Below are 19,280 nucleotides of genomic sequence, written 5' to 3' on the forward strand. Positions count from 1 at the left end.
AGCATTTTTTTTTTTGTTCGGACGATTGTACCAACACTGCTCTATGTGAATGAATAATTAATAACATAGCTGATGAACTATATACTAAACGGTAGCCTCGCTTAGTACTTTCCCAAAAGCCTTGCCAAGGAAAATCGCACCACCCTATTTTCAATATTTTGGAATCTTCTATCCGTTCTACAGCAATGAGACCAACGGTGGCGAACTTCTTTTTTATCAATGAGTGCTGTCCAATTCTATCTTAATCTCGTTGATAAGGGACCTCCTTCTTATAACCGAGCAGCGAAGGGCGTTTCACATTAGAGAAGCATTGGTATAAGAGAAGGGATAAACCGCTGCTGATAAACTTTTTGGTGGTATATACTTCGATAGAACTCATGCCCATTGGTATGCAAGACGGGCATGGTAACCACAGCACCGCTGTGGCTCCCTACTAACTATGTGGGATTTCCAACTAGGATTTCTCGTCAAAAAAGTTGCCACCAAGAAAAAACATTGAATAAATTTCCTTCTCCTGGATCCTTTGATTAGGGTTCCAGCATGATCAGCCACCTGATAAATAGATGCGGACCTCTGTTCGACAGTGGCATCAGGACGTAACATGAGATTCACGTTGGGCTAAGAAATGAACTAGGTGCTCAATATCCTCGTCGTTGGTCAGATGTGGTTGCCAACCACAGGGAAAGCAGATCCAGGAGGCTTGTAGCAACTGCCCTAAACAAGGGATGATAAATGATGTTGACGGAGAAGTACTAAAAATGTATTAAAAATTTACTTTTCGAAGCCAAAAGGTGCTAAAATTACATAATATCCAATTTAAATTCTGTTGTAAAAGTATACGTATATTTTAATCTAGACCGATTTGATCAATTTTATTTTAGACTTTCTAAAAATCTTGTTTTGCAAAATGTTATTTCTATATTTTTACAAATTCTTGTAAAAATTTTATTCCTATAAAAAATTTTGTCAAAATTTTATTTCCATAGAATTTTTTTTTTCTAATTTTTATTCTATAGAAAATTTTGTCAAAATTTTATTTCTATAGAAAATTTAGTCAAAATTTTGTTTCTATAGAAAATTTTGTCAAAATTTTGTTTCTATAGAAAATTTTGTCAAAATTTTATTTCTATAGAAAATTTTGTCAAAATTTTATTTCTATAGAAAATTTTGTCAAAATTTTATTTCTATAGAAAATTTTGTCAAAATTTTATTTCTATAGAAAATTTTGTCAAAATTTTATTTCTATAGAAAATTTTGTCAAAATATTATTTCTATAGAAAATTTTGTAAAAATATTATTTCCGTAGAAAATGTTGTCAAAATTTTATTTCCGTAGAAAATTTTGTCAAATTCTTATTCTATAGGAAATTTTGTCAAAATTGTATTTCCATAGAAAATGTTGTCCAATTTTTATTCTATAGGAAATTTTGACAAAATTTTATTTCTATAGGAAAAATTTTGTCAAAATTTTATTTCCATAGAAGATTTTATTTCTAATCTCTAGATACAACAACAACTGTTCGAACTTAACCTTAAAAGCATCAAAATGTGATGATAAGAGGGATTAGAAGAAGAGAATTGGGACAACCACCTAGGAAATTCCGATTTTGAATAAGGGCAGATGTGATCGAAGTTTTGGAAATGCGCAGACCTTAAATGTTTAGAAAACATATGATTTTTTTTTTTGGAGCGTAATATCCGTAGGATTCAAGTTAAGCGAATGTCTACTGGAACCCATTATCGAGTACCTCCAGTTCGTGGTTCACCAGGCAGAAGGCTAAGGCAAACCTTCCATGGGCATTTGTCAAGAGGTTCCACAGGTGGTAAATGTTGCCGTTCGGCAATTAAACCATCGTTTTTGTAAAAATTTTATTTCTATTAAAAATTTTGTCAAAATTTTATTTCCATAGAAAATTTTGTCAAATTTTTATTCTATAGGAAATTTTGTCAAAGGCTAAGGCAAACCTTCTATGGGCATTTGTCAAGAGGTTCCACAGGTGGTAAATGTTGCCGTTCGGCAATTAAACCATCGTTTTTGTAAACATTTTATTTCTATTAAAAATTTTGTCAAAATTTTATTTCCATAGAAAATTTTGTCAAATTTTTATTCTATAGGAAATTTTGTCAAAATTGTATTTCCATAGAAAATGTTGTCCAATTTTTATTCTATAGGAAATGTTGACAAAATTTTATTTCTATAGGAAAAATTTTATTCCCATAGAAGATTTTGTCAAAATTTAATTTCTAATAAAAATGTTGTCAACGTTTTATTTCTATGGAAAATTTTGGCAAAATTTAATTTCTAACATATAGAAAATTTTGTCTAAAGTTTATAAAATTTATGAAAAGGTACCTCTTTGCAAAATATACCAAAATTTCTTCAATGTCCGCTATTTATAATATTTAGAATTCAGTTGATATCTAAGAAACGTTCAAATTTAGGGCAGAATAACTCTATATAGAGTAATTGTGATGAAAAAGTACCAAATGGCTCGCCGTCGTGCCACGGTGTTTTTGACAGTAGAAATGTATCAAAAAAAGCACAAAAATGTCAACTTTATCAACCCTGGACCTAAACTATAAATCGACGAAACTATTCAGAACTTTTTCTTCCTCGCTGTCGAGTATTGAAATGAGTAAAAGGTCACCATCCATTTTCAGTGGAGAAGATAGACGACTGTCTATGATATCTAAGTTCTATCTAGGTTTCTTAGCATCTACTTCTCCAAATTTAAGCAATTCAGGTTAAATACCTGAAATGCAACCACTTGCCTTACATTGCTGGGAGATATCTATTTTCGAGTTCGCAAACGCAACAGAGCTGAAATCAACATCACTCTGGAGGCATTCAGTAGAGCCACCTTACTTCCTCGTTCCGAAATAATTATTAGACCAGCGAAGTTTTCCATTTTGTTGATGTTGCTTCCTTCAGGATTAACAAAGTTCATTGGAGACAAACATGGTCACGGGTACCATAAACAATGAATTATTTGCCTTCAAAGAGACAACTTTAGCAATAAAAGGAAACTTCATTGTACTAATATTTCCTTTCGGAGTAAAGAGTTATTTTGTTCGGGGTAACTTCTTTCCGTTCTTTCCCATTACTACTGTTGTAGCCCTTGGAGATCGTTTACATCAATCTCCAACGGCTACAACAACACCAAATCAATGCTATGCAGAATACTAGGACCTAGAGCAACAGTAAATTTATATCGTGATGTAATATAGCCGGAAGATAATTAACACATACTTTGCCTGTTCAATTCTATCTATTATGATCATTGAATTGTAAATGGAAGGCGTTTTAGAAAGTATGGACAATGTAATCGAATCGATGTATGCTTTGCTACGGGGTTAAGTGACCATTCAATGTATTTTAATACATTATTTATGATAATTCAATTTAGAAATAACAAACGCCCCTTCTTTCTTTGATGTGGAAAGTAGTACATATTTAATGCTCTTATTGTATCTGTATTGGCATTTATCATTTTACTCGTTTTACTCATAATAATTCAACACCCACCCAGTTTATTATAGAATAAAAAACCAAGTGGAGTGATAAACGAATAATTGAGTCTACTCCTACAATTCCCGCAAAAGGACTCTGCAAACAAATTGTTTAGTGCTGCAGCTACTTAGAGCAACTCTTCCGAAATTGGAATCCTTCTAGAGTTAGACCGATCAAAATGTTTTGGATCACAGTTGGACCAACATATCCCTGATTCTTCTGGGTTAGAAGTTATATTCTTATTATGGGATAAGTCTCTAGGTTAGGTTGCGTTGGATTGTGGTACAACAGATGGTGAACTTATCTCTTATCAATGAGTGTTTCCCGATTCTAAGTTTAGCTTAAAGATAAGGGACCTCTTTTTTAATGTCGTGTTCGAATGGCTTTTCATATAAAGGTTGAGTTACATATCATGCGTTAATCCGTTAATTCGTGCGTTGATGGAAGGGTTGATATTTTCCAGTTTGAAGCACTCTAACAAAACTGTTGTTTTCAAAGAGCAAATTCAACTCTTCAACCAACGGAAGCATTAACGCATGGTATGTAACTAAACATTTACGGTTAGAGAAGCCTTGAAATGTCACCAGCAGGGATATCTATCAGATATTAGTACACATAAAAAAAGAAAAATTGAAAAAAAGTTTTCAACATTAGATTTAATTCGGTAGTGAAAGAGTTAGGTTAGGTATAGAGGATAACAGCAATGCGTAGCAAAAGAAGACCACTTAGACCATATTTGTCCATTGTGATTCCTGATAGTTGTTTCTCTCCTCTTCATCATCTATCTTCCAACATCAGGATTGATCCCATCATTTTTGCGTTTACGAGTTTTCTCGATCTTCCATCCAGAAGCCTTGATGAAGGCAAATATATTCGGTTCCGTACATCGGTAATATCCTGAAAGAAGAAGGAGCCCAGTATCTTCTATCTTCTAAATGACACTGACATAGAAAATGGTTGGAGTCTTTCGTTACCTCCTGGTCTAGACACCATCTATAGATATCGTTAAGCCATATATAAAGATAGCGGCGAAAATCATCCGTAACGATGTTAGTCAACAAATCTGCCTTCCGGTTGTCTACCTTCGACGTTATCCCCGGATTTCCTAAGGCCTTTATTGCTGCCTGACTGTCGATGAAGAAGCTGATATTATTTATGAATATGGACCTCATCAACAATAGTTCTGCAGCTTTCGCAATGACAAATACCTCCGCCTAAAAAATGCTGCATCCGACATCCATTTTATATGACTCTCTAATCCCCATTCTGGCTGTGTGTTTGTGAAGAGAATCACCTTAACCCTTTGTCAAACCTTTGGTATATACCCATACTCATTCAGGCATATATTCGTTCCATAACTATTATATTGTATTTTTTCAAGCTGCATTGTACAATCTCCTCGATTTCTTTCTCAAGTTTATAAATAAAAACTGTTAGCTCGGATTACCCAAGGCATTTATTGCTTCCTGACTGTCGGTGAAGAAGCTGATATTGCTTCTGAATATCGGCCTCATCAACGGTAAGTAGTTCTGCAGCTTTTGCAATGACAAATACCTCCGCCTGAAAAATGCTGCATCCGCCATCCATTTTATATAAATCTCTAATCCCTAACTCTTTGGAGTAAATACCACAGCCAGTGCCTTCAACCAGTTTTGATCCATCCGTATAAATATTCAGGTCTCCAAAATGTATGCGTCCCTCCTTCCCAATTCTCAACACTAGGTATAATCGTTTTCAGCCTGCCCTCATATAATAAAAACACCTTATATCCTTTTTGATCCAAATACACGTTCGTAATCTATATAAAAGGATTAATCATTCGATTGTTTCTTAATTTGTTGCATATTGTAATGTAATCATGCAGCAACGGTGTGTAAATGTTAAAATAATTGCAAATCACTTAAACAAAATTAATTGTTCATAAATATCAAATACAGTGAAAGTAAAAAAAAAACAAAAACAATACAAAATCGATCAGAAAATAACTTAATTTTTTTCACCTAAAGATAATTATGATCAGCATCGGTGGCTTAACACACGCTACATTGAACAAGTATACAATTTCAAAACAAACAAAAAAAACACCAAAATCACCATCGCATGATCAATAACTCTTGGGAGTTTAAAGTTGGCTGATACCATACTACACTTGTGGTGTGGTGGTGGGTGATTCGATGACGATGATTTATATTATTCCAAAAAGCAAACAAAGCAGAAAAACTTATTAAAATATTCATTCAATCGTGCGTTGGAGCAGCCAATTTCAAATACATAATTAAATAAGCACACTTTGTATTTGCATAATTGAATAGAAAAAAAAAAAAACAAAAGAAAAGAAAAACAATAACCATCTACAATGAAAATGAAAGTGAACAACAATATTTCATGCAGTTCTGTAATGCAAGAATGCAAAAATATTTAATTGAATACTAGAGAAAATGTTTTGTTATAAATTAATGTATTTTTGTTTTTGTTGGTTTATTAAAACATAATTAATTACATATTTTTGAAAGGAGAGAAAATTAACAGATAATTAAAATGTAAGAGAATAAATATATAAGGCAGTTACTGCAATATATCATGTTCCCAATCCACAAGATTTAATTGAGGCTTAAAGCGTTTTATGGGACCTGAAATCAAATATATAATAAAAATCAAATTATTAAATATTGAACAGATATGCATGATATTCACTCATAGAAAAATGACTGCTGTTAATAGCAACAATCAGCGGTTAGTTGTCTCTGCCGAAATAGCAAACTTTTTTTTTTTTGAAAAACATCCCTGCTAAATTATCAAAATTTTATTCCTAGAAAAATTTTTCCCAAAATTTTATTTCTATGGAAAATTTTGTCAAAATTTTATTTCTATGGAAAAGTTTGTCAAAATGTTATTTCTATAGAAAATTTTGTCAAAATGTTATTTCTATAGAAAATTCTGATAAATTTTTTTTCTATAGAAAATTTTGTCAAAATTTTATTCCTAGAGAAAATTTTGTCAAAATTTTATTCCTAGAGAAATTCTGTCAAAAACTTTATTTCTATAGAAAATTTTCTCAAAATTTTGTTTCTATAGAAAATTTTCTCAAAATTTTAATTCTATAGAAAATTTTGTCAAAATTTTATTTTTATAGAAAATTTTGTCAAAATTTAATTTTTATAGAAAATTTTGTCAAAATTTTATTTTTATAGAAATTGTCAAAAATTTTTTCTATAGAAAATTTTCTCAAATTTTTATTTCTATGGAAATATTTGTCAAAACGTTATTTTTATTGAAATATATATGCAAAATGTAATTTCTATAGAAACTTTTGACAAAATTTTATTTCAATAGAAAATTTTGTCAAAATTCTATTTCTATAGAAAATTTAATCAAAATTTTATTTCTATAGAAAATTTTGTCAAAATTTTATTTCTATAGAAGATTTTGTCAAAATTTTATTTCAAAAAGAATTTGGTCAAAATTTTAATTCTATGGAAAATTCTGTCAATATTTTTTATTTATGTAAAAATTTTTGTCATAATTTTATTCTCTAGAAAATTCCGTCAAAAATTTTATTTCTATAGAAATTTTTTTTTCAAAATTTTATTCCTAGAGAACATTTTGTCAAAATTTTATTTCTAAAGAAAATTTTGTCAATTTTTTTATTTATATAAAAATGTTGTCTAAATTTTATTTCTATAGAAAATTTTGTCAAAATTTTATTTCTATAGAAAATTTTGTCAAAATTTTATTTCTATAGAATATTTTGTCAAAATTTTAATTCTATGGAAAATTCTGTCAAATTTTTTTTTCTATAGAAATTTTTGTCATAATTTTATTCTATAGAAAATTCTGTCAAAAATTGTATTTCTAAAAATTTTTTTTTCAAAATTTTATCCCTAGAGAAAATTTTGTCAAAATTTTATTCCTAGAGAAATTTTGTCAATTTTGTCAAAATGTTATTCCTAGAGCAAAATTTGTCAAAATTTTATTCCTAGAGAAATTGTTCTCAAAATTTTATTTCTGTAGAAAATTTTGTCAAAATTTTATTTTTATACAAAATTTTCTCAAAATTTTATTTCTATAAAAAATTCTGTCAAAAATGTTTTCTATAGATATTTTTGTCATAATTTTATTCTAGAGAAAATTTTGTCAAAAATTTTATTTCTATAGAAAATTTTCTCAGAATTTTATTTCTATAGAAATTTTGTCAAAATTTTATTTCTATAAAAAATGCTGTCAAAAATGTTTTCTATAGATATTTTTGTCATAATTTTATTCTAGAGAAAATTCTGTCAAAATTTTTATTTCTATAGAAAATTTTGTCAAAATTTTATTTCTATAGAAAATTTTCTCAAAATTTTATTCCTAGAGAAATTGTGCTCAAAATTTTATTTCTATGGAAAATTCTGTCAACATTTTATTTCTTAGAACATTTTCTTAAAATTTTATTTCTATAGAAAATTTTGTCAAAATTTTATTTCTATAAAAAATTTTGTCGAAATTTTATTTCTATAAAAATTTTTGTCAAAATTTTATTTCTATAAAAAATTTTGTCAAAATTTTATTTCTATAGAAAATTTTATCGAAATTTTATTTCTGGTGAAAATTTTGTCAAAATTTTATTTCAATAGAAAATTTTGTCAACATTTTATTTCTATAGAAACACTGAACACCAAATATTTTAAGCGGTAGACATTTCTGAGTGTACCAATCCTTCTCTAATGTGAAACGACGTTCGGACTCCGCGGTAAGGAGGGCCTTGTCAACATAGAATCGGACAGCATTGATAAGAGAGATGTTCACAACCTGTGGTATCACAATGCCCTGAATGGTATAACCTAACCTAGCGGTTAGGTGTCCAATCGAAGGTGAGAAAACAATTAGATCAAAATGCTGTGACAAGCTTGTAAATAATAAGATGAACTATCACAGAAATAAATTTTTCAGTTGTCAGACGAGCTGTTTAGAAATTATAAGCAACCCAGTGGCACTATATAACAGCAAACAACGACACAACGACAGCACAATTTTTTTATGAGTCTAGCATTTTTGCTTTCACCAATTACTTACTTATCATAGCATAACGTTGTTCATTCTGCAATTGAGTGTAATCAATATTTGGTCCTTGCAAAAATTGTTGGGCACAACTTTGTAACATCTCTTCAATCCAAATTTCATCCAGCGATTCTTGCATAATTCTCAACAAATGTTTGTAGCAATTTTGTAAATCGAGAGCGAAGGTATCCTGTTGTGATTGCAGTAAAGCTTTGCATGTATCACGTATATGTTGTTGTTGACCAAAGCATCGCATAATTTGGTTGTATAAGGCATCAATTAGAGCAATATCTTCGAAAGGATTACCCGGTTTAAGGCTTAAAAGTTTACGTTCATGTTTGCGGCGATTTTTGCTGGAACGGAAAGTTTTGCTGAAAAAAAATAAACGAGAATTGTAAATTAATAATGACTCAAGTCTATCCCAAAATTAACAAAAAAATTTAAAACGTCATGAATACGGGTTTAGTTGTTTGTCATTTGATATGAGACAAGAAGAATTGTCCTCTTTTAAACTTAATCTCCTCTTTTAACTTAAACTTAATTAAACTTAGCTTAATAGAAAATTTTATCAAAATTTTATTTATATTGAAATTTTTATAAAATTTGTATTTCATTAGAAAATTTTCTCAAAATGTTATTTCTATAGAAAATTTTCACATAATTTTATTTCCATTCGTTTTGTTTTGTTATTGTTGATTTTGTTCTTTAAGCATTGTTGTTGTTTTTTTATTTCAGCTTAAAACCATACATTGACTAAACTACAAGTGTAGCTTAACCAACAGAGGAAAAGAATGTTTGTCAAATTTATTTGGGCAAAGCCCTATAAACTGCAAGATGGTTGGATGGACGCACGTTTCGGAATTACCACATTCCTCATCAGCATCCTCTTCTTGCAGCAAAACTTTTCTATAGAAAAATTTGTCAAAATTATATTTCTATAGAAAATTTTGTCAAAATTTTATTTCTATATAAAATTTTATTTCTATATAAAATTTTATTTCTATTGAAAATTTTGCCAAAATTTTATTTTTATAGAAAATTTTGTCAAAATATTTTTATAGAAAATTTTGTCAAAATGTTATTTCTAGAAAATTTTCACAAAATTTTATTTCTATAGAAAATTTTGTCAAAATTTTATTTCTATAGAAAATTTTGTCAAAATTTTATTTCTATAGAAAATTTTCTTACAAATTTTATTTCTTAGAAAATTTTATCAACATTTTATTTCTCTGGCAAATTTTTTTAAAGTTTTAGTTCTATAGAAATTTTGTCAAAATTTTCTTTTTATAGAAAATTATCTCAAAATTTTATATCTATTATTTATTTCTATAGAAAATTTGTCAAAACTTTATTTCTATAGAAAATTTTGTCAAAATTTTATTTCTATAGAAAATTTTGTTCTATAAAAGACTTTGTCAAAATTTTATTTCAATAGAAAATTTTGTCAAAATTTTATTTTTATAGAAAATTTTCTCAAAATGTTATTTCTATGAAAATTTTCACAAAATTTTATTTCTATAGAAAATTTTGTCAAAATTTTATTTCTATAGAAAATTTTGTCAAAATTTTATTTCTATAGAAAATTTTGTCAAAATTTTATTTCTATAGAAAATTTTGTCAAAATTTTATTTCTATAGAAAATTTTGCCAAAATTTTATTTCTATAGAAAATTTTGTCAAAATTTTATTTCTAAAGAAAAATTTCTCAAAATTTTATTTCTATAGACAGTTTTCTTACAAATTTTATTTCTATAGACAGTTTTCTTACAAATTTTATTTCTAAGAAATTTTGTCAAAAATTTATTTCTATAGAAAATTTTCTCAAAATTTTATTTCTATAGAAAATTTTGTCAAAATATTAGTTCTATAGAAATTTTTCTCAAAATTTTATTTTCATAGAAAATTTTCGCAAAATTTTATTTCTATAGAAAATGGTGCTAAAATTTTATTTCTATAGAAAAATTTCTTAGAGTTTTATTTCTATATAATAATTTCTCAAAATTTTATTTCTACAGAAAATATTCTTAAAATTTTATTTCTGTAGAAAATTTTCTCAAAATTTTATTTCTATAGAAAAATTTCTTAGAGTTTTATTTCTATATAATAATTTCTCAAAATTTTATTTCTACAGAAAATTTTCTTAAAATTTTATTTCTGTAGAAAATTTTCTCAAAATTTTATATTGATAGAAAATTTTGTCAATATTTTATTTCTATAGATAATTTATACACAATTTTATTTCTATAGACAATTTTCCAAAAAATGTATTTCTATAGAAAATTTTCTCAAAATTTGTTTTCTATAGAAAATTTTGTCAAAATTTTATTTCTATGGAAAATTTTTTCAAAAATTTATTTCTATAGAAAATTTTCTCAAAATGTTATTTGTGAAAATCTAACAATACATCAAGAATTCTACTAATCTACCAAACAGTAAAAAAATCTACGATTTTTGGTAGAATTCTTCCAACTGTGGCAACTGTGATTGTGATACAACGACGTATGCATTATGTGGTGAAAGTCCTAAAAATTATTTTATTTATATTTACCCTGTGCCCCTGGAGCTAGCAGTATAACGGGAAGAATGTAGACTTGTAGTATCCGATATTAAATCACATTCATCAATATCCGCTTGATGATCATCAACCAACTGTGATTGTTTAGCACGATTAAGACGAACCTGAATCAAACGTTGCTTATGGGTCTTAAACAATTCCTCATCGGCTACTATTGAAGACTTTAGGACATTTTGGTATGAAACTATTTCTGGAATAATTAAATTTTCCAAGAGATTTTCTTCTTGTGCACTCTGTCTAATTTGGGCCTCAAATATGGCTTTTACAAATAAATGGCCTTTAATCAAACACTGTAAAGATTCTTGGATATTGTTGCCATAGTTTTTGGATAGCTCATATGCTTCCTCGTATCGTCCTTGTTCTTGCAAAGGTATTATCAAAGACCTAAAAAGAAAACCAAATATCAAGTATACGTATATATTGAATGCTATAATGATCTCATGCCACACTTACATGGCTACTTGTTCCACATTTTGTTCACTTTGCTTGGCCAACATTAAAGCCCTCTGCCAATCCAAAGTATGTTTGGCACTTAACAAAGCCTGTTGTAAGTTACCTCCTCTTTCATAAAGAATACTGGCATTTTCCAATTTACCATTTGCCCTAAGGTGATCGGCAAATGCCAAGCACACTTGACGATAACAATCATTGTCATCTTTAAAGGCGGTCAAAGCCTTTGCATAGTATTCATGACGTTTAATAAAATCCAAAGCCTCTTCGAATTTCTCTTTACCACAGTTCACAATGTGATACAAAGCTTTTTCGTAGCGTTTCAAATGTTCATCAATTTTGAATTTACGATAATTCAATTCGTAGCCCTTCAATTCGTTCAGGAAAGCCAAAAACTCTTTGGGATCCTTTTGTGATTTTTGTGCAACAAAAAGAACCAATCCGAAATCATAGGTTCCCAACGCTACATTATACAATTCATTAACATCAACCAAATAGAGTAAATATTTTAGAGCTTCTTCAGCTCCCGTAGCACCAGCAGATTGTGCATTATTTTCCTTTTTCTTTTCTTCCCATATCAATTCCAAAGCCTTTTCCAATTGTTTCAGTTTTACATAGGCTGTAATTATGGGTAAACGGAATCGTTTTTCACTCGATTGTTCCATGCGTACACACATTGCTTTACACACATAAACGATTTTCTCTTCGATTTTAAAACTTTCCGGATAACGTTGAGAATCTTCCTTGTAATTGCTAGCATACATGGTTTTCGTAAAATCCTGTAAAATAAAGGAAATTAATTAGGAAAATTTTCACAAAGTAAAACAGATTAATTAGGAAAGATTAAGTAAAAGATGAATAATATGGAATAGAATATACGGTCATATATAAAGGCGGCGTATATATTTTAGACAAATTGGACCAAAAATCGCTTTGCGGACGGTCAGGATAATAAATCAAAAGATAGCACTTTTGCCAGGAAGACCCATGTTCGTATTTAGCCTCTACGCCTATTGCAGAAGTTTCTCAAGATCAATTTTCATGTAGTTAATTTAGGAAAATGTGGCATCCTGCTTTTATTTCAAGCTAACTTGAATAATTTATTCCCAAATGATACCACATAAACCAAAAATACCATTTACACTTAGACACTCACTTTTTCCACTGTTGAATCTAGCAGTCACCTTCGAACTTCTAAAATTTGTTTTTACGTTTTAATTTATTTTCTTTTTTTTCCGATCACCACATGAAACCCAAGACTATCAACAACGAACAAGAGATCACTGTTATGTGGTTACATTGGCTCCATCCGATGCGTGTTCGGGTTGGTCCATTTTTTTATTTTTGTTGGGAGGAGGTGGAACCCTAAGAGCCGATATAGAGCACAATCCCAGACTAGGGTCAGAACCAGAAACAAATGTACCACCTCGGGGATCGGTAAGTTGTGATACTAACTAGCTCATTGGGAACCATTGTGAATTTTTTCTCTCTTATCAAATGATGCGGTATGTTTAGATCACTGACAAGGAACTTGGTTTTTATACCAGAGTCCCATTTTAATTTATTCCCAAATGATACCACATAAACCAAAAATACCATTTACACTTAGACACTCACTTTTTCCACTGTTGAATCAAGCAGTCAACTTCGAACTTCTAAAATTTGTTTTTACGTTTTAATTCCTTTTCTTTTTTCTTTCCGATCACCACATGAAACCCAAGACCATCAACAACGAACAAGAGATCACTGTGATGTGGATACATTGGCTCCATCAGATGCATGTTCGGGTTGGCCCATTTTTATGTTGGGAGGAGGTGGATCCCTAAGAGCCGATATAGAGCAAAATCCCAGACTAAGGCCATAACAAGTCAGTCAGAAACAAATGTACCACCTCTGGGATCGGTAAGTTGTGAGACTAACTAGCTCATTGGGAACCAGTGTGAATTTTTTCTCTCTTATCAAATGATGCGGTATGTTCAGATCACTGACAAGGAACTTGGTTTTTATACCAGAGTCCCAAATGACACTTAGGGCAGGTCTCAAAATCAGTGCAACATCGAGCCAAAGAGGGCGCCAATTTCTTCATCCGGAATTTTACCGTTCATAGATTTGTCCTTATCGATTACGCGGTCGCCGTTTGGACTTTTAGTATTAGCGATACCCTATGGAAAAATCTCCAGACTGCAGATCAACCTCCGGTATGTTCAGATCACTGACAAGGGACTTGATTTTTATAACAGTACCAATGGCGTGACAGTTAAGGCAGATTTAGCAAACTATGAAATATCACCATTGAAAAATAGGAATACTAGCGACTTTCGACTTTTACCGAGCCAAAGAGATGCGCAAACTTCTTAATGCGTAATTTTACCGTCCATACCGGAACTGCTAAAGCGTCATGGAGATCTGTTCGTGGCTCTGTCGCTTTAAAAATTATGCGGTCCCTATTGGGACTTTCAGTATTAGCGAGACTATATGGAAAAACCTCCAGACTCCAATAGACCAAAACAGCATCTCCAGCAAAAGTTCTGAATGTTTTCGGTGAGGCAGCACTGTGAACTCTTCGCGATGCTATCTCTAGAAGAGCACAGTCTAAAAGTACCAAGTTACGATTTCTTGACCATTGGGTATTTTCACATAGATTATGTGGCCCGGTTTGTACTCCCTGTATTAGCGAAACCCAATGGAAAATCCTCCAGATTCAGGACTGGAAAGCGGTCCACGTTTTGACTCCCAGTATTAGCGAGTCCCAATGGAAAAACCTTTAGGCTGGCGGCCACTCCAATACTACGGCACGAATACTTAATGCTTTCTACGCGGCAACACTGTGAACTCCTCACCGTGCTAACTATAGGAGAACGGACCCTTTTAAAAAACCAATTTCAAGTTCATTGGTCGATTATGCGGCCCCAGAGTGGACTCCCCTTCCACACGATAACCAATGGAACATGCCACTTCTAAGAGCGGACCCTCTAAAAGAACCAAGATCATTGGTCGTACCCATATCGATTATCGATGCGGCCCCGTGTGGACTCTATTAGCGATAACCAATGGAAAAGGACCAAGGTTTGATTTCAAGTCCATTGGGGGTCTCCATATGCGGCCGCATTTGGACTCCGAGTATTGCCGATACCAAATGGAAACCCCTCTGTACGTCAGACTGGCTAGCACTCCATATCTCCAAGAAAGCTAAGGAGCATTTGCAGCACCAATCCTTAATGCTTTCGGTGAGTCAACACTGAGAACTTCACACCATACCACCTCTAAAAGGACAAACTCTGAAAAAAACAAGGTTCGATTTCAATCAATCACCTAATCGGCGACATTAAAGGTGGCGCACACAGAAGTGTTTCAAAATGGTATGTCTTCCTACCAGTACAGCTTTGTACTAAACGGAACAGATTGGTGCTATGATTTGGTAGCTCCAGGTATCTGAACAGTTTCCAGCAATACAAAATGTATGGCCGAAGTGTGGGTAATTCGCCTTACATCGCGAGACATCTATGTCCTGCAAATCCGACAGACCTCAAACCTACTTCACTCTGTACGCAACCAGAAGAGGCACCTCGCTTCCAGTAAAGTTTTTTATTTACATTTTACAACTGATTTGTGATACTCACCTCATTTTGTAAATCGCTGAGGAACAAATTCAACCAATTCGGATTGTCTATTTGTTGTAAAAAGACATCCAATCTATTGACAAAATCACACATATTATGATCGCAAATAATATTGAGGTTTATACGTTGTTTACGCAATATCGAAAAGGCGGCATTGTACTTTTGGGCCTCGAGTAAAGCACCCACTAATTCCAAAGATAAAACTCTAGGCGAAATAACTTCAAGATTTCCACGTGGCATTTGCAATACAGTACGATCTGATTCAGATACAGTTGTTACCAGTTTAGCTCCACGCTCTAAACGACGTTCATCGACTAAACGCATATCGGCCAATCGTAAGAAATGCAAAGAAGTTAATTTGGTAAAAGCCAAATAATTTCCAGCCATACAAAATGAGGTGACATCGGTGGCGATGCGTTCATTGTTGACAAACAAACATTGATTATTACTCAAGCAAATGGTATAGGTTTCAGCATCACTAGGTTTAACGAATGTCTCCATTTGATCAATGTTTTGGTTAAGTTCCAGATGAAGGCGTCTAGAAGTTTCACGCTCCGAATCAACATCAAAGACCAGTTGAGTTATACGATTATCTTCCAGAGTTTGATAAAACAATTCACATGGTTGTTCTTTGCCCGAAGGAACCAAGGCGGATATAGTACAGCCCTTTATGGGGACATCTATAATGACTTTATATGTGTCTGGAACATTAACGGCAATAAAATGGATATGACTAGTGTTGTCCTCCGTATAGCTGGTCACCAAATAGGTATCTTCAAAACTTTCAAACCACTGCAAGTTGCCATATTGTAGAGGTATAAGATCATTGATGATGGGATTTAATTGCAAACATCCTAAGACTGAAAATGCTGTGGGATTGCTACAATTGGCTCTGTAGTAATGTATCCTATTTTTGGAATCATAAACACACAAATGTATTTCATCTTGAGCCTTTGCCATGGTCAATGTTGTTATGTAGGAATCTCCGTTGTCATCGCTACCCACTATCAATGTTTTTGTACACATAGGTGGTGGTATTATAGCTTTCGAGAAATCCGTGAAGAGTAGGCGATTTCCATCGATAACACCCACCAAGCCAGTACGATTTAGGCGATCAATATCCCAAAACCATTTGTATATTAAATATTTGCCAGTTTCGAACAAAATGTGCAATGTTTTCTCTTCACCAATACGATTATCCCAATAGAGCGAGGCTATTTTACCTTGGTTTTCAATATCCAAAACTTGTTTCAAATACCAATGATAATTTCCTATGGTATACAAGTAAATTTTCTTCTCAGTTTTTATGCTAAGGATTTCCGAATCTGAACTCCATTTAATATCCTCTACAGGTTCTGTTTGTAAATCAAAAGTTAATGGAATTTCACGATGCCTAAGTCCATTTTTTTCAAATAAGGCAATTGTGCTCTTATTGGGCAATTGCTGGGGTATAGCAATCCAGGTGCCTGAAGGTCTCCAGGCCGTAGGATGAAAGAGATTGGCTTGTTTCTCTCCCACGAATTGTAATTTGCCTTCTTTATCGAAAACTTTAAAGGTTCTACCACGGGACTGGCTAACATAGGACACAACAAAGTAAGCCCCGTCAGCACGCCAGCTAATGACGATATCCTAAATAGAGAAAAAAAACTAAATACAAACACGAATTTCAACCAACGGCACTAATAATCATCTTACCTTGGCTATACTATCTAGATTAACAGCAATCTCTTCACTTTGTTTCCGCTTTGCAGCTTCCTTTCCTTCAGAGCCATGAAATTGCGTTTCTTTTTTACCCCAACCAACATTGACAAATTCTCCTTCTACCTCGGAATTTTCATCGGCCAATGAATGTTCGGTTAAGGGGTCAAATGTACAGGTCATAACTACAACATTATGCTCCTTTGTTACGAATACAACAACTTCCTGATCGGGACTCCAAGCCATACATTCTATACCCACATCACAAAATGTCCCCTCATTCATTTGCTGTGTTTCGGGGTTAACCAATAGCACTTCTCCAACACTGGTTGCCAAACATATACCATTTTCCAAGGCTAAATATTCTGCTCCCACAATATCGGGTACTTCAGCCAAAAGTTGTGGCTGTTTTTGTGATCCTGGGACATGGGAAAACAGCTGAGACTGGGTTACAATGTAAATTTCATTATTTTGTGCTTCCATTGACGATTTGTGTACATTCTGATTTAGCAAAAGAAACTTTGGATTTTTAACTGTCTCCTTGAAGGATTGACAATATTTTAACTTTAAGTTACGCATTTTATTTTCTATTCTGTTAACAATCTACAACAAAATGTCGCACGTGTATAAACAATATACGACCAGAGAATGAAGCCGCCGAGTCGCGCCGCCGATTTTAGCCGCCGCCGACCAGTTTCTTCCAGCCGAAGCCGCCGCCGAATATATCGACTCATCTCGACTCATAATTAGCCGCCAAGTAATCAAAAATATTGATTTAAATCAGAAAAATTTATTAATAATTGTTGTATTTTTTGTTAAAATGTTTAACTTTCAACCCAAAATCCATCAGTATCATGTTTCTACAATAGCTTTGCAACCATTTAGCTCAGAAAATGTAAATGAAATGAAAATTTGATTGTAAGTTTGGTTGTACAACTAATCTCATTACCATTCGGATTACTTCAAATCGATTTTATAATGGATAATTGTCCGCCGCCGAATAGACGAATTTATATCGGCTTAGCCATCAAGCCGCCGCCGCCGGAGGCAAAAAATTAGTGTTAGCCGCCGCCGGCAAAAATGGGTCGGCTTCATTCTCTGTATACGACCATCTGATATTGACCACAAAGCCACTAAATTTTGTAACTGCGTTGCACAGTGCTACGGCATCAGAAGCATTTCCAGTAAAAACTGTCTTTGAATGTCGATAAGACAGTTTTCCATCAATAGTGAAAGCCCGGGGGCCTCTAACAAAATGTTTACCGCCTACATGGTAAGCATGACCTTAACTATAGCGAAATTTCTGCTACCCATATGAAATTCATTGGCATTTTTTACTGCCGTTACGACAATAGGATCCAAAGACTTTGTAATTATAACAAGATGTCCAAATTGCCTCTTGTTCTTGAATAGATAAAAGTGCACTTTAGGTTCACACATGTTCGTTATCTATTTTGCTTATTGGCAGGTTTCTTTGCAACATTTTCTCCAATTCCTCTTTAAAGGTGAGTACTATGTTCGGCTTTTTCACCAAAACACTAAATTAAAAGTACACATATATTTATGAAGACGATTATATTTTGATCAAGTCTTGCCAAATATAGGATGGAAAGGATCCAGGTATTGTTTGCAAATAATTTTATATATCTAAATTAATTAATTTAAAAAAAAGTAACCGTGAAAACAAGCTGGTTTTCAGCTTGAAAAGTGAACATAGTACTCAGCCTAAAATGGTATTCGTAGCAATCATGTGTGTAAATAGCTTTGTTCGGGGGACCAATAATGTATAATAATTTGTGACTAAAATTTTTGGTTTAGACAAAAACACGAACCAAGGCATATTAAAAATTAATTAATATGCCTTGAACCAGAACAAAAAGAGATAAAAAACAACAATTGACAAATAAAGAAGTTAAAAGAGGGAAACATTTTGAATTGGCCGTTACTAAGTGCGTGTTTCCGAAATTAAAACTGTAAAGTAAAAATTCCTATTTTCTCAGAAAAAAAACTGTACAAAACTTAACGCAGAAAGAACACCAGGGAACATAATAGACATCCTTAATGATGTAATGACTTAAGGTGGGTATTAAATTCCAGTTTAGCCTTTAAAATTGCCATTTTTATCATCATATAATTATAAATAAACCATATTAGTCATTATGTCTTGTATGGCAATGCAATTTGTAAAGATACGGTACCAATAAAGACACAACAAAATAAAATCAATCACAATTTACTTGAAGTAATTTCTTTTGGCATAAATGTTGAATGAAAAGAGTGCAGAAACAGGCCTATTAACCAAATTGAAAATTCTTAATTTTCTTTTCTTTTTTAGATTCGTATGGACCTAAACTCATTAGCCTATTGGAAAAAAGAGGAAGCATACAC

At 32.1% G+C, this 19,280-nt stretch overlaps 1 protein-coding gene across 1 annotated transcript; it reads right to left on the reverse strand.

Moving 5' to 3' along the window:
- Window positions 1-5,951: 5,951 nt before the first annotated feature.
- On the reverse strand, window positions 5,952-17,527 carry Elp1 (elongator complex protein 1). Its single transcript, XM_075290203.1, has 6 exons — window positions 16,890-17,527; window positions 15,195-16,823; window positions 11,578-12,353; window positions 11,098-11,508; window positions 8,566-8,921; window positions 5,952-6,140 (listed from the first exon to the last, which is right to left on the reverse strand). Exons 1-6 carry the CDS (start codon window positions 17,469-17,471, stop codon window positions 6,076-6,078), a joined length of 3,819 nt encoding a protein of 1,272 aa, XP_075146318.1. The 5' UTR covers window positions 17,472-17,527; the 3' UTR covers window positions 5,952-6,075.
- Window positions 17,528-19,280: the final 1,753 nt, after the last annotated feature.

The sequence above is a fragment of the Haematobia irritans genome, chromosome 1 (genome assembly GCF_050003625.1).
Source record: "Haematobia irritans isolate KBUSLIRL chromosome 1, ASM5000362v1, whole genome shotgun sequence".
Taxonomy (NCBI): Eukaryota; Metazoa; Arthropoda; class Insecta; order Diptera; family Muscidae; genus Haematobia; species Haematobia irritans.